Source organism: Festucalex cinctus, chromosome 9 (genome assembly GCF_051991245.1).
Source record: "Festucalex cinctus isolate MCC-2025b chromosome 9, RoL_Fcin_1.0, whole genome shotgun sequence".
Classification (NCBI taxonomy): domain Eukaryota; kingdom Metazoa; phylum Chordata; class Actinopteri; order Syngnathiformes; family Syngnathidae; genus Festucalex; species Festucalex cinctus.
Window position 1 is genome coordinate 15,265,423 of NC_135419.1, and position 20,924 is coordinate 15,286,346.

Consider the following 20,924-nt stretch of genomic DNA (forward strand, 5'->3'; position numbering starts at 1 on the left):
AGTAAAAAGAATAACAAAACATTTTCCTTTGTTTTTTTTTGTTTTGTTTTTTACTGGCGCGAATACAAGCTCGCTAGATGGCGATAGTGCCACTTTCGCAGTTGCCAACATACCCAACAAAGAAGTAAGCGAACGAGCCGCTGATTGGCTGCCACTCGTGACGTAGGGCGCAGCCTAGCGGTGCTTTGAAACGCGTGTTTGCAACGTTGGTCAAACAACGTGTGCACTGTGCAGCGGAAAGACAAACTGATCCATGGAGACCACGCCTCGGCAGAGTCGGGACACCGAAAAGAGCCTCCCAATGCGCGAGCGACGAAGCACCGCTGTCAAGCGGCTGGAATACCGCAACAGCCCCGTGAGGAACCGTTCGTGCGTGGGTGACGAAGTCATGCTGTGGGGGGGCCTGAAAAGTTGCGGATCACCGAACGCCATTCTCATGGCGACATGCGCCACTCCTTCCAAGAAGAAGCCTTCGCCGTTCTACGAGGACTCACCGCAGCGATCGTCCCTACAAACCCAATCTACGAACACTCGGTGCAAAAACCTCAGGAAACGAAGACTTTTAGACACGCCGCATAGAACAACGGTTTGTGTTGGCCGTTAACATTCTCAGCATGTGCCCGTTATAGTTTAGTATTGACAGCTATTGTACATTGCTGTTGGTATTTTTGCTTATACGGTGTTTTAACGATCAAATATTGAAATTGAAGTTTCTGTTTAGGCATGAACTACGTAGATGGGGAAAAAAACTTTATATGAATAATTTACACTAAAATTATATTTTCGTTTTTATTTACCACAAATAGAATGTAATATAAAATTATGAGTATTATCTCAAGTGACACAACAACTTACTTGACTAAACGTTGTATGTGTTTGCACAGGGTGTATTATCCCCACCAAAGAACTCCAGCCTCGCGATCCCCTGCAAGCGATCCCTGTTCAAGAATGCGAATCCTTCAGCAAGGTCCCTCACAGACATCAACAATGTCAGACCTGAAGTCAACTTGAATCCATTCAGTCCCCTGTCCCACCTTATCCAGTCTACTACACTGCAGAAGAACCGCCGCAAGAGAAGACATGCGTAAGTTTTTCATCTTTGCAGATCAATGCCCTTCATTTTTATTTTTTTTTAACTGTCTTATTTTGTTGTCCAGGTCTTATGGAGAAGACAAGACTACAAGTAATGGTAAAGCAGACACTAAGGTAATTGCATTTTGCATTTTCCTCTGAAGGGATGATATTTAAGAATTCAATTCCAGTAATTCAGTTTTCCCGTGTCTGTGTTAGTTATTCATGTCTCTGCAGCCGTGTATGATCTGAATTATATTTAATCCCCCTTTGTTTTCAACTTTTTAGAGGTTGACTGCGATGAGAAACGATGTAACGTCCCGTTTCACCTCAGAGTTCCTCGAGCTGGAGACGATCGGCAGTGGGCATTTCGGCGCCGTGTTCAAATGTGTGAAAAGGCTGGATGGCTGCATCTATGCCATCAAGCGATCAAAGAAACCACTTACTGGATCAGTAGATCAGTAAGTGGAGCATTTTATATGGCAACAAATTGATGTCATGAAGCTGAAAGTCTTCCATAGACTGAAACAAAGTGTCTTTGCTGTTGCTGAGTTTTTTTCACCCCTTATGCAATTCCATACTGTGCCTTCTCCCCTACAAGAACATGGTACCTTGTTCCCCCCCCAATTTCATTGCACCTTATAGTACAATAACAATAAATCTCTCCTGATTCTCTTTGTTCCTCCCATGCAGACTATGCGTGATGCGAGAAGTGTTCGCCCACGCCGTACTGGCCCAGCATCCCAACGTGGTGCGTTACTACTCGTCCTGGGTGGAGGACGACCACTTGCTCATTCAGAACGAGTACTGCGACGGCGGCACGCTGGCTGACTTCATTGAACGCGACTCCGAGCGCCCGGCCTCCATGTCGGAAGGGGACCTCAAATGTCTGCTGCTACAAGTCGCGCGAGGCCTGGCGTGCATCCACGCGATGTCGCTGGTGCACATGGATATCAAGCCCAGTGAGTTTTAGCCATTGCGCTACGATAGATGCAGTGCAAACTGGGAAAATCATGGGAGTCTTGTTTTTGTTTCCAAGGCAACATCTTCATATCCAAGAAGTCCGGGAGCATCTGTGAGGAGGATGACGCGTTGACCACCAGTGTCGTCTACAAAATAGGTTTGACATTGTCTCGTGCGCTTTTAGCTACATTTTAAAGGAGATATGATGCGTAAAAATATTACATGCACTCTGTTGAGAGCCCCCTTCACTTGATAAACATTATGTTGATCAAAACAAATTTGTGCATTCTTCTAGGAGATCTTGGTCATGTGACACAGGTAAACAGTCCTCTTGTGGAAGAAGGTGACAGCAGATATTTAGCCAATGAAGTTCTACAAGAGGTTTGTAGTTGGATTAAAATAATAATAATAATGATAATAATAAATCTACATTTGAGGAATTCACACTTAACATCTTCCTCATATTTTCTTTTGCAGGACTACAGTAACTTGACAAAGGCCGACATTTTTGCACTCGCTCTGACGGTCGTTAGCGCCTCGGGGGCAGAAGCGCTGCCACCCAACGGACACAGGTGGCACAAAATCCGACAGGGCGTGCTTCCCGCCATGCCACGTGTGCTTTCGTCTGAGTTTCTCAGTCTTCTTGAGGTGAGCACAGAGTATTTTCATACTGCCATATACCCCAACATGTTCATAATTGCATACATTTGTTTTTTTTTTGTTTTTTTTTGTTTTTTAATAATATGGAACGTCATCCATTAACTTAGGTTAAAGGATCATGCTAATTACCATTTTTAACTACCAGTCTCATTTTTGGGGAAATTTTGTTGGTTTTCATGAATATATCCTGTCAATATTTTTCAGTTGATGATAAACCCTGACCCAACAAGACGGCCTTCGACCTCTGACATCATCAGACACCCAGTAATCCAGACAGCAAACAGATTGATGTTGTAAATACAAAATATCAATAACTCTTGTTAAAAAAAAATATAGTTAAGTTGTAGTTTTGCTCCTTGCACTTTGTCCGATTAAAAACAATTCTTACCTCATAACCATAAAACTGCTTTTTTCACAAACCAAACTTGTCATCTCTGTGATCATAATCATCAAAAATGCACTTAAAAAATTAACTTATAGCCATTGATTCCTATAGACATAAAAAGCAGATGACCTAATTTTCAACAAAAACTATCCATCCATCCATTTTCTTGACCGCTTATTCCTCACAAGGGTTGCGGGGGCTGCTGGCGCCTATCTCAGCTGGCTCTGGGCAGTAGGCGGGGGACACCCTGGACTGGTTGCCAACCAATCGCAGTCAACAAAAACTAGATTGTTTTAAAGGGGAAGTCAACCCCCCAAAACATTTCTACAATATGTTGTATGTGGTCCCGCTAGTGTAAACACAGCATTCTGTTTAATGTTGCATTTGCAATGTGGAATATGAATTAAGCAGCAAAAGTCACTTGTTTTTTATCTATTTCGGGGTGTGGAAGTGAGCCCAACTGTCTTTTGAAGCTGTGGTTCATTTTCTGTTGATAGCAAGCACATACGACATTGTCAAAAAAATGTTTGTGTTGGCTTCCCCTTGTAAGTTTTAAAGTCCACCATCAGAGCGGTACACAGATCTGCTAGCGTCAAGCTAACATACTGTTTGCTAATGCTAGTTAATACATCAATAAGGCCTCTTTGATATCTTTGAGCTCTTTGAAGTTTTAAAGGCGTGGCCTAAGGCAAATCTAAAAGTGTCAACATTATTTTATTCAGCTCAGATCTGAGCCTTCACATGCATGTGAATCCACCATTCTTTGTTTAGCGCAAGTAAAAACAGGCGAATGATGCCTTTTCACACATTGATGCTAATCTTGTCACTGGGATCCAGCCTGTTCCACCAATTGTGGACCACCGTGCTGTCATTGGTTCTTCAGAGCCATGGACATGAAATGAAAGGAGGCCCTGCCGGTAGTCTGACTGGTTCTGATTCACCCGAGTCACGCTACCTCCACAGTCCATGCAGGAGAATCTGCAGGTTCCCCAATACCTTCCAGAACAGCTGGATCAGCGCAACTCTACAAGCAGTTCTCCACCTGAAAGCGGTGCAACAGCAGTTCGGACCCAAGCATTGGGGCCTTTTGGCTCAAGTGTCATCCATGACGACGCTGGCTGAGGTACTCCGTAGCGCCCTCCGCGATCCAGGACGGACGTTCACTAACAAGGAAATGTTTGAACTTTACCAGGAACTGGCTCTGTTGTGGAAGAACGACCCACTGGATCTTGTGCGGCCTTTGTTGTCTTGGTTCCAACAATGCGGTCTTCAGACTGCTATGTCCATAAAGGAAGTCAGGACATGTGAACGCTGTGACAAAACCACATCCAGAACCTTCGACCTGGGCAACATCTTCGTCCTACCAGGACCTGTCACGAAAGACGGCTTGTCCTCTCTGTTGCGGCGTTCTGCCGTTTTCAAGCGAGAGTGTGCGAAATGCGCGCACGTGACAAAGACAAAACATTTCTGGATGTTTCCTGACATCCTGACTATTCACGTGCCCCGAAGAGACACCAGAGCACACGTTAGCGTCGGCGAAGAGATGGAGGTGCAAGTGGGGCGCCACAAGAAGCTGACATACACGCTCTCATCTGTCTTGGCTCACAGGGGTCACGGCACGTACACTGGTCACATGTGGGCCTATCTACTGTCGCAGGGCGTCACCGTCAAGGCGGACAACTGCCACGTGGCTCTCATCGAAGGACGACCGCAAGAACTTCACAGTAGCATTGTCGTGTACTTCTACGAACGCCAGAGCGGCTAAAACACGACAGCTGATGTCAGGGCCGGCGCTAGCCATTTTGGTGCCCTAAGCATAAATGTTTTTTATATATTAATGTGATTTGTACTGTACTGTATGTGACGCCCAATTACATTTTGTAATAATTGCAGACATTAGTGCAGTTGCTATTGCTACTGTAATCACTTGTAATGTGTTGTAATGATGTCCTTTTTTCCTCATTTATGCGATTTTGTGTACGACTTTTACTCCAGTTCATTATCAATGGGTGCAAGTTAATAAAGGAGCATGGAAGCTCATCTTCGCTGGTTCATTGACTGTCTCATCAATATGAAGGAAAATGGTCAATAAGATGGCTGGTACAGAGCAGCTGTTAATGGATCTGGAGGTACAAGTGTAGATATCTTACTCTGGTAATGTAGTTGCCGAAAACTATTATAACAGGTTCACAATATTCCAGACCTTAGCTTAGTGCTGTGTTGCATCCCAATGCGGGTAATTTCAGACTCCTAAGGGTATATGAGATAAGTCAGACATGTCAGAGCTAACGCAATACTCCTTGCATCAAAATAATCCCCCTGGATTACTGTTTCAGCCCAATGAGATGCATCGCCTGTACACGCTTTCATGTCATGCCGAAAAAAACAAAACAGTAAACTGGCACTGGCAAATAAAAACTGTTGAAGGCAACGGAATCAAAATGGAAGTCTTGGTCTGTGTGCAAGAAGCTCATGTCTCTCGGTAATCAGGAGACAAGATAAGACACACTTGTGGCTGCGGGGCCACTTCAAACGATACTCTTGAATTCAGATGAGCCTACACACAGAATTTGCATTCTAAAGGACTATTTTGTCAAAGCTTGAGTGTCATGTGATCATCCAGGAGATGTTACACTTGTTCGCCGTTTAGTCTTCACAATCAGTACTGCCTGAGTCCATTTACAGAACATATTGTTGAAGATTTCTACATGAGCTGAACATCACATCAGGATTTACCAGGTGTGTTGAACCACTTTCATCTTTTATCTTCTTTTTCTTATGTGGAATAACTAGACAGCTTGTTGCCATGCCATCTGGTTTCCACGGTGATGTATGCTACTAAATGACCTTCCTTTTCTTATTGTGGTTTCGTCTTTGAATGTGTTGTCTACGGACTTTGAATTTCCTTGAACCTCCCTGTTGTTACTATGTCTATGAGTTATCATGAGAATTTGTGTACAATATGACATCATTGTTCACACTTATAAAATGTGAAGACAAATTACACGATAATGAATAACTCCTGCATCGATATGTATTTGCGCGCAGTATGCCACGTCCAGTGATGGATTCACACAGGTTATCTGTGAAAACATGGGAGGAGGAGGACAGTGACCATGTGGACAGCCCACTTAGCAGGTATACGCACACTCCTGATCAGATTTAGTCAGGTATGTCTTAATCAGGAACATTTTGGTTATATCACATGACCTTGCACAATAAAAACTACGTTTGCAGGTACCAAGCGAGATCCAGGAGGTTTTCAAGTTGTGAGCTGCTGCTTGGTTGTTTGTCTGGGGTGGATGGAGGGCTGTTTGTTTTACAGTACAAATAGGTTTTAAATTGTGGAAAAAAAAAAAAAAAAAGTGTACAGGGCATCCCGTCCCCTCAGCTTTGTCATTTGCATTTTGTAGAGGGCAGTCGATGTGTGACGACACTTCCTCAGAACTACAGAGAATGGCGGCCATTGACAGCAAAGATGTCAATTCACAGAATTCCTTCCACGGCCGAGGTGCTCTCTCCAGGTACGAGGTCGATCCATATTCAACAGTGCGGATGAGGATATTTTCAATGTCTTCAACTTTTTTTTCTTTTTTTGCAGGATAGTGAACATGGTGATGACTCTCAGAGAATGGGCCCAGAAGAGCGTGGGCGATGAGACGGAACGGCCTGATTCTTTTTTGGAGCGTTTCCGGGGCCCCGCCCACTTGGACATACACGCCCCACCCAGCCGTTACAGTCACAGCTGCAATGGCTCTGATACAGGTAGTGAAAGGAGACGCACAAAAAGAAAGTAAGGAAAAATACACTGGTGTATTTTCAGAGAAGAGCATAAACATCAAGTTGGTTGATTCGATTCTGTATTTTAGGAGGAAGTGTAACAATGTCATCTTATCGCCATCGGATGATGTGTATTACCACTGGCTGATGGTGATTGGTCCTGCTGTTTTTTATAACTGGACCCTATTAGTTGTCAGGTTGGAAGCAATTTTCGTTTGTTTCTCCACTTATTGTCAAAGATCAACCATTGCATTGATTCCTCCTCAATCGTAGGTCTGCAATAGATCCAGAATAACATTTTTTATTGCCTGTTACAAAATCTGCGAATGTGTCTGTTTATTTAGGGCAGGGGTGTCAAACATAAGGCCCGGGGGCCGGATCAGGCCCGCAATGGGGTTTAATCCGGCCCGCGAGATGGTTTTGTAAAGTTAAAAAAAAAAAAAAAAAAAAAAGACTGTCGGCCCAATTAATCAGCCGGCCACAATCAAAGCTTATAAATTCATAATTACACAAGTAAGGCTCAGTTGAGCAATGCATCTTGTACATGGAATTGCTCTGAATGTCGTTATTTTAAACACAATTTAAAGTTAGTTTGTTTAAAAAATAAAAACATGAATCAAACACAAACATGCTGAATAAGACACATTCAACTACACATATGACAAGGATTAACGTCCTTATAACTTCATTAACGGCACCCGGCACACAATCAGTGAACAATATACAGGTTTATGCAAAAAAAATTTAGGACAATATTTGTACAGATGCGCCCCACAATTTAGGGCTGGCCCACAAATAGCGAAAATCTGCATGTAATTGACGGCAATGTTTTACAAATTATTTTACAATTTTACCGATCCGGCCCAATTGCGAATATATTTTCCTCCATGTGGCCCCTGAGCTAATATGAGTTTGACACCCCTGATTTAGGGCCTGTTTTGACGAGCTGCAGATGAGGAACGTTTTGGTGTGGCTAGTCATGGACTACATCTGCGACGGAGTCTACATCCTTGATATCGCTGTTCGTCTCCACACGGGTACTCAACATTTGATCGTCAAATAAATGATACGTAGATTGAGAAGCTATGATAATGGCTGCGTATGATGACATCATAGACTATACAGTAGAACCTCGTATTATTCTTGAGTTCAACCAGAACATTTTGGAATAAGATCCATATATGTGCATTCCTCAAGGTTTTCTAGAACAGGGAATGATGGTGAAAGATGGCCACCGTTTGAGGGAAACCTACATCCGAACCTTGCAGTGTAAACTGGACATCTGCTCCATCCTTCCAACTGATCTGTTGTATTTAACTTTCGGAGTCAGTCACACTCCCCTTCTTCGATTCAACCGCCTGCTGCGCCTGCCTCGACTCTTTGAGTTCTTTGAACGTACGGAAACAAGAACAGGCTACCCAAATACTTTCCGCATCTGTAAACTTGTCGTCTACATCCTGGTGATCATCCACTGGAATGCCTGCGGGTACTACAGCTTCTCCAAGGTCCTGGGACTGGGTTCCGACTCCTGGGTTTATCCCAATGCCTCGGATCCAGAGTATGCATCTCTAACCCGAAGTTACATATACTGCCTCTATTGGTCCACTCTGACGCTGACTACCATTGGAGAGACTCCACCACCTGTGAGAGATGAGGAGTATCTCTTCCTGATATTTGACTTTCTGGTAGGTTATCTGGTAGGGCACAACAATTTATGCCCCATTCCGTCTGAAATTTTGTGGTTCTAGTCAATCAACGCTTCGAATTGAGGCATTGTTTTTTCTTTTTCCAGGTAGGCGTTCTAATTTTTGCATCCATTGTCGGGAATGTTGGAGCTATGATCTCAAATATGAATGCAACGAGAGCAGGCTTTCAGGCTCGTGTAGATTCTCTGAAACATTACATGCACTTCAGGCATGTCAACAAGGTGTTAGAACAGCGTGTCATTCGGTGGTTTGACTACCTCTGGACCAATAAGAAGACTATCGATGAACAGGAAGTGCTAAGGAGCTTACCTAGCAAACTAAGAGCAGAGATTGCAATCAACGTCCACCTGGACACACTAAAGAAGGTATACATCTCGTACAGAGTGTAATGTCGCAATCTTAAGGAAATATTTGTGATCGTATTTGTGCATGCGTAGGTGCGTATTTTCCAGGACTGTGAGGCAGGCCTCTTGGTTGAGTTGGTGCTCAAACTTCAACCACAGGTTTTCAGCCCAGGAGACTACATATGTAGAAAGGTCAGTTTAACGTATTCTTGGCCTGAGTTTATACTGTATGGTTCAAGTGACACAATTCAGATTTTTAGGGAAAATAATGTTTATCAATCTATGACCGATTTTGTGACTAGCGTGAATCCTGCACAGCGAGTGCCGGATCATTGCACAGAGGCAGGTTAGACCCGATGTCATTTTCACAGTTGAGCGTGGGCCAGCGGCACTGTGAGAGGGAGGGCTGCATTGCGCATTACAGTCGTAACATTACGGAAGCATTGGGCACTTGATATACCATATTCATGGGGCTCAAATATACACAAACTGCCCCATAAGTCAATGAAAAATTGACACGTCAGTCATTCCCACTATCGTGTTTGGATGGCAAACTATGAGTCTGACAACGCGGCGTCCATTGGCTAGAACGGAAACTACACTTACAAAACCTGCACTTTGTATGAGGATTATTATTAACATTTCATTGTTAACTCTCCTTTTTTCCAAGGGTGATGTGGGTAAGGAGATGTATATAATTAAAGATGGCCGCCTTGCCGTGGTGGGGGAGGATGGAGCCACGCAGCTAGCCGTCCTCACAGCAGGTAGCTGCTTCGGAGAAATCAGCATCCTGAATATCAGCGGCAGCAAGATGGGGAACCGACGCACGGCTAATATTCGCAGTCTGGGGTACTCGGACCTTTTCTGCCTTTCCAAACAAGATCTGATGGACGCGTTGCAGGAGTTTCCCCATGCCAGGGCTCAACTTGAGCAGAGGGGTCGGGATATCCTGCGGAAGGAGGGGCTCCTGGAAGAAGTCAATGTGTCCGCTGGGGAGGAGCTGGAGGAGAAGGTGGAGAGGTTGGAAACCAGTGTGGATCGACTACAGGTCAGTTGACGCTTTACTGCTGTTGCAGCAATATTCACTTGTATTGTGGTACCTTGACTTACAAGTGCTCCAACTCATGAGTTTTTCAAGGTACGATCCGTCCCTAGATCGATTTTTAATACGTTTGTGTTGAGGGGTATATGATACACATGTACATATTTAAGTCACCAGAATTTCATTCTGTACCCACTAACCTTGCCTGTTGCCACGGCGGCGACGGATGGATTTGGCTGTGTTCACGCCAACAAAAGCACAAATGCATGTTTTTTTTAAATATGGCGTGTTGTGACCTTAACTATACAGAGTCTAAGCTGCCTCTGCGTAGATTTAGACCACGCCTCACGCTAGACTTGTGCCGGTTACAAAAAGAGCCCAAAATGTTGCGAAAACTGCTTAATTCTTCATATTTGATTTCATTATATTACTTGATACTTTCAAAGAAGTACAACACTCTAGAGTACTATTTTTATTAGCACATTACAAAAATTTATTTTTTGGGGAGGCTGGAACAGATCAGTTTCCGTTCCGCTCAATAGGAAAATTGCATTTGACAGACGGATGGCTTAAGTTACGGGCATGGTCATAGAATGAATTAAACTCGTAAGTCAAGGTATTATTATTATTATGATTCCATCATGGATATGTGGTCTAATTTCCAGACAAGTTTGGCACGTCTGCAAAGTGAGTTCAATTCTGCTCAGCTTCGAATGAAGCAGCGAATGACAGCCCTCGAGCACAACATCACCACGGCGACCACGGGCAGCGGTTTTCTGTCAGATACAGACGGCAACGACAGCGTCTCGGGTGGCGTGGGGATGCGGAGCCAAATAAATATTCGCCTGTAACTAAAAACATACAATGGAAACGTTGCCAAGTCTTTTTGTATGGAAGGTTGTTTAAATTAAATGCAATTACAATTCAAGATATCATTGAAAACATGATTTTTTTTTTTTAAATAAATTTTATAATAAATGAAATTGTGGGCGTCAGTGACACGGTGACTGACTGGTTAGCACGTCCGCCTCCCAGTTCTGAGGACTCAGGTTCGAGTCCAGGCTGCGACCTTCCTGGGTGGAGTTTGCATATTCTCCCCGTGCCTGGGTGGGTCTTCTCCGGGTACTCCGGTCTCCTCCCACATTCCAAAGACATGCATGGCAGGTTAATTGGGCGCTCCGAATTGTCCCTAGGTGTGCTTGTGCGTGTGGATGGTTGTTCGTCTCTGTGTGCCCTGCGATTGGCTGGCAACCAGTCCAGGGTGTACCCCACCTACTGCCCAAAGCCAGCTAAAATAGGCTCCAGCACCCCCTGCGACCCTGGTGAGGAATAAGCGGTCAAGAAAATTGATGGATGGATGGATGGATGAAATTGTGAAACGGGTTTTGTTGCATATTTGATCATTACAACTCATAATCGGTTAACATTTTCCATCAGTGTAACATTTGTCATGATTGTATCAGTACAGTAGTACCTTGACGCACAAGTTTAATTAATTTTACTTGTACTGTATTCCAAGTAAATTTTCCTCACCAAAATTAATTGAAATGTCATGAATGCTGTATATCAATAGTAAAAAAAATAAAAATACTTCTGTTGCTTGTTGTTAATGAAGAAAGATAGCTGTGTATTGTACCAAAACACAATAAAAGAAAAATAAATAAATAAAATGAATAAATAAATATTGTACATACATTATTTTAGTATTTGTGTGTTAGATGTGTGACTTTACGGGGTGTGGTCTAGTGAGTGACAATTAATATATGCATATTAACCATTTATATTAACTTTCAGTTTTAAAACTGATTCAGATAATATCATTTACTATGAATGAAATTAGTATTACCTTAAGTTGAACTGTTATTTTGAAGATGTAATGAACTAACAATGTCGCACCCAGTGCTGCAAATGTCAACATAACAGTCCTAAAGCCACATGAAATTTCTTTTTGAGGATTCAATATACAGTATGGTCAATGCATGCTCTGTAGCTGTGCCAGCCAGTGACTTAGTAATGACCAAAGTCCAACATAACATTTCTGGAAGACACCAGGAAGTCATCGTGTGTGTGTCCTGTGAAAAGAGTGACATCGCTGTGTAGGGGGGAAAAAGGTAATGGTTGCTAATTCTGTTTTTGGCTTTGTCCTCATTTCATCAATTTTGCTTTGTCTATTGTTTTTTTAAAACATTTCTTTCAATCTCTTGTGTGCTAGTGTAATGATTGATTGTGATCAATTGAGAATCTAAAGTACAACAGAGAAACATACGTTTTTTGTCCTTTATGTACACTGCACACTTTTGTTACGCTTTTCATTCATGCTCACAGTGTGCTTACATACATAGACACAATTCTATATGTGACAAGTGCTCAATTTATTAGATGAGATTTATGCTCAATATATATTATTGAAACAATATACATTACTGTTTTGATAAATAAATTAAAAATATTTTCTTATACTGTATTTAGATATTGTAAATACACAGCATAACAAAAAAAGTAATCAAAAATAAATCCTATTTTCACAGATGGAGCTTTACATTGCGCTGATAGCAGCCAGTCTGGTTCCAGTGTCCGCAGCAGAACAGGTAAAACCTGCTAAAAAAGGGGGCAAAATTTTCAATTTTGCACTTCAAAAGAGCTGAAGAGCAAGTCAATCTTTTGAGTGAGCGAGTGACTTTCTACAAAAGAGAAGCACAAGAGAGACTGGTCTGCCAAATTAGCAAACGCGCACAGCTAAACTTGCGCCGATACAAAAATAAGGATCCGCCGGCATCTGTACTACGGCGCAGATGCGCTGTCTACAAAAATGAAGACCCCGACAGTTGATAGAAACACAGCCTAAATTGTCCCGGAGAGGTCCACTTATTTGAAATGCTTTTATGTGTTGCAGCGCGTTGATTTGTTTTTATGTTTGCTGCAGCCCAGCCTCCTTGAAAGTCTCCTCTTGGCCACGGTTCAACGCCCCTGGCTCTGGGGTGTCTACGTTTTCACCGTTGGACTTCCAGTTATTCTTTTCATTAGCTTCATGTGGCCTGACAAGGTGCTTTTGAGCTTTTTTCCCTCTCTCTTGCTAAATGAACCTGTTGGAAAATGATTTGACTCGGATGAGGTTAGATGTCTAACGTGACTCACACGTGTTTGAATTTAGAGATTTGGCCCCCCTGACCAACAATATTACTATAAGAAGTCTGATGACGTACAGCCAGATGACCCTGAGATCTCACAGAAGAAGCGACCAATGCACAGCGCTGGTAATTCTATTTCAAGTGAGGAGGTTCTCTCTAAAATGGAATAATGCTTGCAAAATAAGGTGCTCTCCTCTTGTGTTAGGACAAAGTGACAGAACATCGGCAAGAAGACGAGACACTCATGGTTACCACAGTAACTGTCACTAAGACACGAAGATTCAACAGATCAATGAACCCTTATGCTGTTCTTGAAATCCCCTCCCTAAAATGTGACAAAAGAAGCTGAAGTATCAGCAAACAGCAACTGATTTCTTGTCTTCTTTTTAAAATGTACTTGGTTAAACACAATACATTGTCTGGAACTTGTCAAGTGAGTCACAAGTGTGCACCTGTTCTTAATATTTCCTGCATACTTTGAAGGTTTTATCACTGCAAATAATCCAGCATTTCGTAAGTATCTTGGCCCTGGCTTTGTTATGTTCCAGGTGTTGGGAAGAACTAGAAAAGAAAAAAAAAAAAAAAGGTTTTCTTCCCCACTTTTGTGGTTTCACATTTTATGCACAACAAACTACGAAGAGGATGGCTGCACTGCTCCGTCTGCAAGGCCTTCGTTTGGCAGTCTTCCTAATTTGCTTTCATTCCCTCTGTGTAAGTCTCAGTACTTATCTTCAACACTTGAATTTGTTTCACTAGCAGCTCATTTACCTTCGGAACAGCATCTTTCTCTTTGTGTATCTATTCTTATTGATTTTTTTATGGACTGTGTGGCTCACATGGTTGTATTAAACTAGCGATATTGAAATTGTATACTTGTGAAGGCGTCAGACCGATGTCAAGAGGAACTGACGAGACTAAAGGAACAGGAGAAGCTTCTCAAAAGTCAGCTTCAAAAGCAAGACCTCCTGCTACGCAGACTACGACTGTTTAACCGACCTGACAATGGGGCAACTGCAAGCGTTGACCAAACCCTTAAAACGCAGCACGAAGGTCAGGATGCGAAAGTATTTCAACAAGCTCAAACATCCATTTAATACGTGTTTATTTTATTTTTCAGTTTTGGCAGACTGCTCCCATCTCTACAGTTCTGGCACTAAAGCCAGCGGTTACTACAACATCCAACCGCATGGCTCCCCTGCTCCAGTCAGAGTCTATTGTGATATGAGTGACGGTGGTGGTTGGACTGTGATACAAAAAAGGATCAATGGAGCAGAAAATTTTACCAGGTGTCTCTTTTGTAGCCTCAAGTATGAAATGAATATAAATCAGACTGCACAATTAGAAATAGCTATCTTTCCATCTATCTAGATCATGGGTGGAATACAAAGATGGTTTTGGAAACATGGTCGCAGACCTCGGTGAGTTTTGGCTTGGGAACGACAACTTGCATTCTATCACTTCACAAGGTAAGTATGCTTTGATAATCACCTCCGTACATCCGGTTTTTACCAGGCATTATACATTAGAGTGGATGTGAAGTGTGCTGTAATTCTTGATCCTTTGTATATTTTAGGTGGACACTATCAAAAGTATTTAGATATCTATTTTTGTCTAACCAACTGCTCAGAGAACTTCAGTTGCCAACACGAATGAGCTGGTACTCCATAGCCACTATTGTCCAGAAAAAAAACAAAAAACATTAAGAAAGCAAGCTAGTTTAACACTTAGTAAAGGTTTCCACCCTACAGCGACATAATGCAAATTCTGTATGCTTGACAGGAGACTAATCTTTGTTCATCTGTTTTTTCTAGGAAATTACACACTGAAGATTCATCTGGAAGATTTTGAGGGTAACCAATGTCATGCTGAGTACAAGAACTTCAAAGTTGCAGATGAAAAGGTGTAAAGCATATACTTAGTACTCAAATCAATAAATCCCGCCCTTTTCCTCTGGGTTCAAACGACTCATGAACTTACTTCCTCTTGGCCATACAGTATTTTCCTTCAATTCAATCAATCAATCATCATTTTCTGTCTTTTACAGGATCACTACAGACTTACTTTTGGCGCCTACTCCGGTACAGCAGGAGATGCTCTGTCTGGGAATTACCAGTTTGGTGTGTCAGACTGGGCCAGTCATCAGGGAGTCCGATTCAGCACCTACGACAAGGACAACGACAACTATGAAGGCAGTTGTGCACAAGAAGATAAAGGAGGCTGGTGGTTCAACAAGTATGCACTTAGCCCTAAGTGTCATTATTTTTAAATGAGGTCTTATGGTGATAATGACATTTTACCATCACATTTAAAATGTTTCTCCCCAGGTGCCACTCAGCCCATCTTAACGGCAAGTACTACCCCGGTGGATACTATCGTGCACTGACAGATGACGGTGTGGTTTGGTACACATGGAAAGGATGGTGGTATTCCCTGAAAACCAGCATCATGAAACTACGACCTGACAGTTTCAAAATCGACCCTTTGGACGACCCCAATGTTGTTCGCGGAGATCCTCCGTCTTAAGTCCAACTTGGGTTAAGGTGCCTTTGAAATACGAGTTTACCATTATCTGTTCCATAGAAACGGTCTATGGAACAGATAACCTACTCTTCAATAGGATGCAGTGATATACGTATATGCTTCTGCATGTTGTCTTAAAATCTGTCGACATTTGTTTCAAGAACTGTTCACTATCTGCTGAACTGCTGGAGTATCTGAATCACAGATTTTATCTTAAAAAAAAAACAAACAAACCTGTATTTATCCACATGATGACTTTACACATTTTTACAGCTTGAACACAATAAATAAAGCAACAGTTCACAACTGCATATAGTGAGATATAGCACATAGTTTTGCATCAATATAATCCCAAACAAATCAATAACAAGTCTTTTCCTGGTGATTAAACAAAGCAAGCCAACAAACCAGTTCTGTCACGTATACGTCATGGCAAGATGAAGCAATAAAACATATGAATACTGCCTTATTTTGTCTTCGTTAGTTTTTAGATCTTGCAACATTTGTTGTCAGGTTTCATTTGGTGAATGTGTTGTTGGTAAAATGTGTGGAGTTGGGTACTTCTACCTTCTAAAAATTTGGTGTGATTGACTGTGGGAGTAAATTTTGAATGAGCAATTCAGGGTGTTCCCTCACCTTTTGCCCAGTCTGCTGCCTTTGTATGAGGACAACAAAGAAAATCGGTGGATGTCATGACTAATATATTGAGAATGTTAAGGCAATTCTGGTTCGAGTTCCATGTTTAGAGTTGTGTCCTGCTACTAGATTTTACCTCACCACTGCTTAAAAGTGGCTCATCTGCCCAAACCAGGCATTATACATAACTGGAGAAAGTTGTTTCCATCTTTCAATGTATCTCTAAGCTGGAGCAGACAGCTTGACCACCATTGCATCGAGTGGCCTAAGGAATGTTGGTCCACTTCTTTTCAATGGATGTATAAATGTTCTGCATATTGGCAGGAACTGGAAAAATCTGGTTTATACGCCCATCCAGAGCCCACCAACATGCTTGAATGTGTGACGTCCATGTTGCAATTCTCAAGTACCACAAAAGCAATCCCAGTCGAACCTGAGGGGCCTTTAGAGTGATTTCACCAATAATATGCATACAATACTTTCGAAGAAAGAGTTGCAACATTTTATTAGCTGCTAGACCGGTCCTGCAGGCGGGGGCTTTCAGGGGGGGGGGGGGGGGGGGGGGGGATGTTTAGGAAGAATGTGACCAGAATTTCGGCTAATTCTATTCATCTTATAGTTTTGGGATGAAATATTTTAATGGGGAAAGCAGTGCAGCAGATTTTGTTTCTCTTTACCACATTTCTCACGTGTGTGAATCATTTTGCTGGCAACTTCATTTGTACCTAATGAGGCAACAGGTCTTTCCACCTCTTAGTGGGCGGGACCCTTTTGCACATACCGGCAGCCTCTTCTCCAAAGAAACTTAGGCTTCAGTTTATCTCTCCCCTGAAAATGGAAGGATGTCATTGGTCAACAAACCAAATTACTCAAATATATCAGCCAGTGAGGAACAATGAGAGCTATCGCCATAGCATGGGAAACTAAACTGTCTGTGCTTCTTAGAAGTGTTTCAGTACTGGAAGAAGTCTTGCGCCAAAAGAGGTGAGCAGAACAAATTGAATTCTGAATTTAAAAATATTATCTTAAATGAGATGACAAATAGTCTTAGTAAATAGTCAAAAACATCATGTGTAATAAATTTCACACTTTAATGTGAGAAATTTTATGTTTTAACACAATAATGCATGTTCAGCAAATCAAAACAAAGCAATTCCTTCCGGTTCAGGTCACTGGCAGTCCTTTTTGTATCTTATAAATCAAAGTTACTATTAATGAACCTAGGTTAATCTTATATTGATACTGGCGTTGCAATGGTTAACAACTAATCAATTATTTTCGACAATTGATGAACCTTTAGCTACTTTTTTTCATTTAAAATTGTCCAAATATTCAGAATTTCAGCTTCTCAATAGTAAATATACAATTTCTGTAGACCCCCATGAATGTTAAAACATGAAACAAAACGTAAAATTAGGGATGCACGATAATGCTATTTTCAACCGATACCGATAAACCAATAATTTAGAGGTGCCGATGTCGGTAACCGATAAGTAAGCCAATAATTGTTTGCAAAATTACCTTGAATACAAATGTGCTTTTGAGTCCTACTATAAGTCTAACAAATACATTGAAACATTGTATAAACGTTGCACAATGTTTCAATGTATGTAAAGCACCATTAAGCTGAATTTTATTGATATGAGCCACAAACACAACAGATGGACCAACGTGGCATGTCTATAATTATTGCTGGATTTCTTTATTATCTGGTTTATCTGTATGAAATCAAATTGCCGATAATTATTGGCAGATTTCTCTATTATCTGGTTTATCTGTTTGATGTCAAATTGGTCGATAATTACCGATAATTATTGGCCACCGATATTATCGTGCTTCCCTACGTAAAATTTATCATGTGATAACATGAAACTTATCAGGGTAAAATTCACCACTTTATATTACATTATTATTATTTTTTTATTTATTATATATTTTTTTTATGGTGTGGCAACAATATGTCCGTTAAATCGCTTTTCTATTTTATACTTGGCATATTTCAAGAAAATTGAGATTTCACTCAAATAACAATAGTTGTTGAGATTTTTCATCTATTTACCATTATGTTCAGAAATTAATCTGTGAATATTGAGCATTTACATCATACAAGCATGAACATTTACAATTTATTCTTTACACACTGACAAATATGCGGGAATAAATTTCTTTTTAACAAGTTTTCAGATTCTCTTCATTCTTTGAAAACCTCATTGTGTCCAGGAAACTTTTCTGACAGCAGTCAAAAGAAGGCAGCCAACTCACCTTAATTATAAACAATATACGTTAACTGTCAAAACTGAGATATTTTGTGTATTTGCAGCTGAATGGCACGGTGCCACCGCCGCTGGCGTAGAAGGCTGATCTGCGTGTGCAGCCCGTGCATCTGCCTGGTCCTCCTGTTCCTCTACTTTGGCATCATGGTGTGCTCAAACATAAATAAGGCGGCATCGCAGCTGGCCATAAATGCAATGCATTCTCCAAAAAGTCGTCACTTTGTGGCCCCGGGAAGTTTTCATAATAAGAGCTTTGCCTCCATGCCTAAACACTTCTGGAAGCTCCACGAAGACGCTCTTTGGAACCAACTCCAGGTGACCGTAGACCGCCATTTCAACCCCATCCTGAATCCCCAAAACACCCCGAGGACGTTTCAGAGCAAGACCTTTCATGATTCCCTCCTGAAGCGGAGCTTCTCGGAGGTGACTGGCTTTGATCCCGTGAGGAGAAAACTAGAGCAGCTACCGCAGCAGATGCAAGACTTTGTGAGTCACATGAATCGGAGAAACTACCCGATCATCATCCAGTCTGCAAATGGAACCTGTGGAGCAGGAGCAGTCGATGAGAAGGAGCCACCGCTGCTACTCCTCGCCATTAAGTCGACCGAGCAGAACTTCAAGAACCGTCAGGCCATCCGACAGACCTGGGGCCAAGTGGGCTGGGTGGCCACGCACAGAAAGAACAGCAGTAGAAGAAAGGAAGTTGGAGGATATATCCGCCGGGTGTTCCTGATAGGCAAAGATTACCCCCAAGAATCTGTATGGGATGTTAAGTTGCTGCAGATGGAGGGTGAACAATACAGAGATATTATACAGTGGGACTTCAGCGACACTTTTTTCAACCTCACTCTGAAGGACGTTCTGTTCTGGAACTGGTTCACCAGCCACTGCGGCCAGACCCGCTTTGTATTTAAGGGCGATGACGACGTTTTTGTCAACACGCCAAACATGATCACCTACCTCCACGACCATCTTAAGAAGCCACACACAGAACACACCTTGAATGAATTCATGGTCGGCGATGTCATCGGCGCAGCTGCTCCCAATAGAGTTCAAAAGTCAAAGTACTTTGTGCCAGATAGCTTCTACAAGGGACTCTATCCCACCTATGCGGGTGGCGGAGGAGTGGTGTACTCAGGACAGCTGGCTAAATGGCTTCACAAAATCTCTGGGAGAGTTCACCTCTTCCCTATCGATGATGTTTTTGTTGGAATGTGCATGGTTCGGCTTAACGCGCACCCCATCCACCACCCGGGCTTCCTCACGTTTGACTTCCCTAGCAAAGTAGAAGACGAACTGTGTGCATACCACACGATCTTATTGGTCCATAAACGAAGCCCGACACAACTAATTGAATTGTGGGACAATATGTTGAAGACGCAAGGCCAATGTTGGCATGTGCCACTGAGGGTTTCTGACAACAAGTAAAACAACTAAGGAAAAAATGATCACACTGATTATATTACTGTACTGTATGTGTAAATTTATTAATAATTTCATTTCAGTGAGAGCCGATTTTAGCAGAGGTACGCAGCATGCTTAGAAGTGGTAAAGCAAAAATATTAATTTTGTCAGATATGACTTACGAACGTTATCTTAAGAGGCTTTACGTTACGTGGGTCGCATATGTTTTGCATTTCAATTAGCAAGTTTACTAAAGAAAAAAAAACATTGGCGTGAAGGAAACTCAGACATATTTGACTTTGGATTAACGACACAAAAGGAAAAAGTGTTGTTTTTTTACGTTAAAATTGATAGTACCGTGTTAGCTAGCAGGCTATCCATACGTTTTGCTAAGTTAAAACTACTCGAAGACAGAGAACCAAACATTTTAGACACAGACTGTACCTGTGAGAAAATGTCCTCCGCTATTTCAGCGATTTCCGTGGCAGGTTTGGGTCCCGACTCCCGACTGTCCATTTAGAAGACGGGTTCTTTCAAATGTGGATACAATTCTGATAAGTGTAGGATACCTGACAGTGGCTGGCACTGAGAGCAATCGGAAATGCTAATTAACTCGCGTGTACCCTAACATAAACACACCTGCTGCAATGCTAAACGACAGCGAAAACATAAAGTATATGGATCCATAATATAATATAATATAATATAATAGATCCATCAATATTATCAAAAATAATTATCAACAGCAACCTAAAGGATCGAGTCGTATCACTCATTTTCATCAATATATTTGTATATGTATGTATTTGTATTATTTATTAACTGGCCATCATTTGTATTACGTATTTTATTGTCATTTTTATAAAATTGGCACGTATTCACATTTATTGTTTCAAGTTTTTCCAAATGTAAAAGAAAGGTACGTCACGTGGAAAGTTTGAGCATGTACTAGTCATCTGCACTATGAATTTAGCTGTTAATGAGCGTAATTTTATGAAATCACTTCGAGTAC

At 41.8% G+C, this 20,924-nt stretch overlaps 5 protein-coding genes and 1 long non-coding RNA gene across 7 annotated transcripts; 5 read left to right on the plus strand and 1 right to left on the minus strand.

Moving 5' to 3' along the window:
- The first annotated feature begins 136 nt into the window (after nucleotides 1-136).
- Nucleotides 137-3,118, plus strand: LOC144025690 (wee1-like protein kinase). Its single transcript, XM_077531973.1, has 9 exons — nucleotides 137-586; nucleotides 885-1,084; nucleotides 1,158-1,206; nucleotides 1,360-1,532; nucleotides 1,765-2,033; nucleotides 2,111-2,191; nucleotides 2,330-2,415; nucleotides 2,512-2,682; nucleotides 2,899-3,118. The coding sequence occupies exons 1-9, from the start codon at nucleotides 254-256 to the stop codon at nucleotides 2,989-2,991; spliced, it is 1,455 nt and encodes a 484-aa protein (XP_077388099.1). The 5' UTR covers nucleotides 137-253; the 3' UTR covers nucleotides 2,992-3,118.
- Nucleotides 3,119-3,549: 431 nt separating this feature from the next.
- LOC144026005 (uncharacterized) lies at nucleotides 3,550-5,119 on the plus strand. The gene is made up of 2 exons (XM_077532463.1): nucleotides 3,550-4,202; nucleotides 4,272-5,119. Exons 1-2 carry the CDS (start codon nucleotides 3,870-3,872, stop codon nucleotides 4,842-4,844), a joined length of 906 nt encoding a protein of 301 aa, XP_077388589.1. The 5' UTR covers nucleotides 3,550-3,869; the 3' UTR covers nucleotides 4,845-5,119.
- Nucleotides 5,120-6,128: 1,009 nt separating this feature from the next.
- On the plus strand, nucleotides 6,129-11,599 carry LOC144026043 (cyclic nucleotide-gated cation channel-like). 2 transcript variants are annotated; one of them, XM_077532531.1, is made up of 11 exons: nucleotides 6,129-6,217; nucleotides 6,493-6,603; nucleotides 6,681-6,872; nucleotides 6,949-7,056; nucleotides 7,790-7,896; nucleotides 8,057-8,544; nucleotides 8,652-8,930; nucleotides 9,003-9,101; nucleotides 9,580-9,673; nucleotides 9,791-9,957; nucleotides 10,617-11,599. In XM_077532531.1, the coding sequence occupies exons 1-11, from the start codon at nucleotides 6,129-6,131 to the stop codon at nucleotides 10,800-10,802; spliced, it is 1,920 nt and encodes a 639-aa protein (XP_077388657.1). In that variant the 3' UTR covers nucleotides 10,803-11,599. The 2 variants fall into 2 exon arrangements, with proteins under 2 accessions (XP_077388657.1, XP_077388655.1); XM_077532529.1 differs by having other exon boundaries at nucleotides 9,580-9,957.
- LOC144026045 (uncharacterized) lies at nucleotides 7,790-20,501 on the minus strand. Its single transcript, XR_013285031.1, has 3 exons — nucleotides 20,357-20,501; nucleotides 15,141-15,239; nucleotides 7,790-9,909 (listed from the first exon to the last, which is right to left on the minus strand). It is a non-coding gene; the product is annotated as an uncharacterized LOC144026045 (long non-coding RNA).
- Nucleotides 11,898-16,063, plus strand: LOC144026044 (fibrinogen-like protein 1). Its single transcript, XM_077532532.1, has 10 exons — nucleotides 11,898-12,539; nucleotides 12,875-12,994; nucleotides 13,103-13,205; nucleotides 13,285-13,790; nucleotides 13,961-14,129; nucleotides 14,197-14,365; nucleotides 14,448-14,545; nucleotides 14,891-14,979; nucleotides 15,124-15,311; nucleotides 15,404-16,063. Exons 4-10 carry the CDS (start codon nucleotides 13,722-13,724, stop codon nucleotides 15,600-15,602), a joined length of 981 nt encoding a protein of 326 aa, XP_077388658.1. The 5' UTR covers nucleotides 11,898-12,539; nucleotides 12,875-12,994; nucleotides 13,103-13,205; nucleotides 13,285-13,721; the 3' UTR covers nucleotides 15,603-16,063.
- LOC144026243 (N-acetyllactosaminide beta-1,3-N-acetylglucosaminyltransferase 2-like) lies at nucleotides 18,560-19,936 on the plus strand. The gene has a single exon (XM_077532830.1). It carries the CDS (start codon nucleotides 18,560-18,562, stop codon nucleotides 19,934-19,936), a length of 1,377 nt encoding a protein of 458 aa, XP_077388956.1.
- Nucleotides 20,502-20,924: the final 423 nt, after the last annotated feature.

Coding starts and splice junctions, on each gene's coding strand:
- LOC144026044 (XM_077532532.1), top strand. CDS start 13,722: ATGGCTGCACTGCTCCGTCTGCAAGGCCTTCGTTTGGCAGTCTTCCTA. Junction 13,791..13,960: donor TTTGCTTTCATTCCCTCTGT/GTAAGTCTCAGT, acceptor ATACTTGTGAAG/GCGTCAGACCGATGTCAAGA. Junction 14,980..15,123: donor TCAAAGTTGCAGATGAAAAG/GTGTAAAGCATA, acceptor TGTCTTTTACAG/GATCACTACAGACTTACTTT.
- LOC144026243 (XM_077532830.1), top strand. CDS start 18,560: ATGGCACGGTGCCACCGCCGCTGGCGTAGAAGGCTGATCTGCGTGTGC.
- LOC144025690 (XM_077531973.1), top strand. CDS start 254: ATGGAGACCACGCCTCGGCAGAGTCGGGACACCGAAAAGAGCCTCCCA. Junction 1,085..1,157: donor CGCCGCAAGAGAAGACATGC/GTAAGTTTTTCA, acceptor TTTGTTGTCCAG/GTCTTATGGAGAAGACAAGA. Junction 2,192..2,329: donor CAGTGTCGTCTACAAAATAG/GTTTGACATTGT, acceptor GCATTCTTCTAG/GAGATCTTGGTCATGTGACA.
- LOC144026043 (XM_077532529.1), top strand. CDS start 6,129: ATGCCACGTCCAGTGATGGATTCACACAGGTTATCTGTGAAAACATGG. Junction 6,218..6,492: donor GTGGACAGCCCACTTAGCAG/GTATACGCACAC, acceptor TGCATTTTGTAG/AGGGCAGTCGATGTGTGACG. Junction 9,958..10,616: donor CCAGTGTGGATCGACTACAG/GTCAGTTGACGC, acceptor TCTAATTTCCAG/ACAAGTTTGGCACGTCTGCA.
- LOC144026005 (XM_077532463.1), top strand. CDS start 3,870: ATGATGCCTTTTCACACATTGATGCTAATCTTGTCACTGGGATCCAGC. Junction 4,203..4,271: donor CCATGACGACGCTGGCTGAG/GTACTCCGTAGC, acceptor GAACTTTACCAG/GAACTGGCTCTGTTGTGGAA.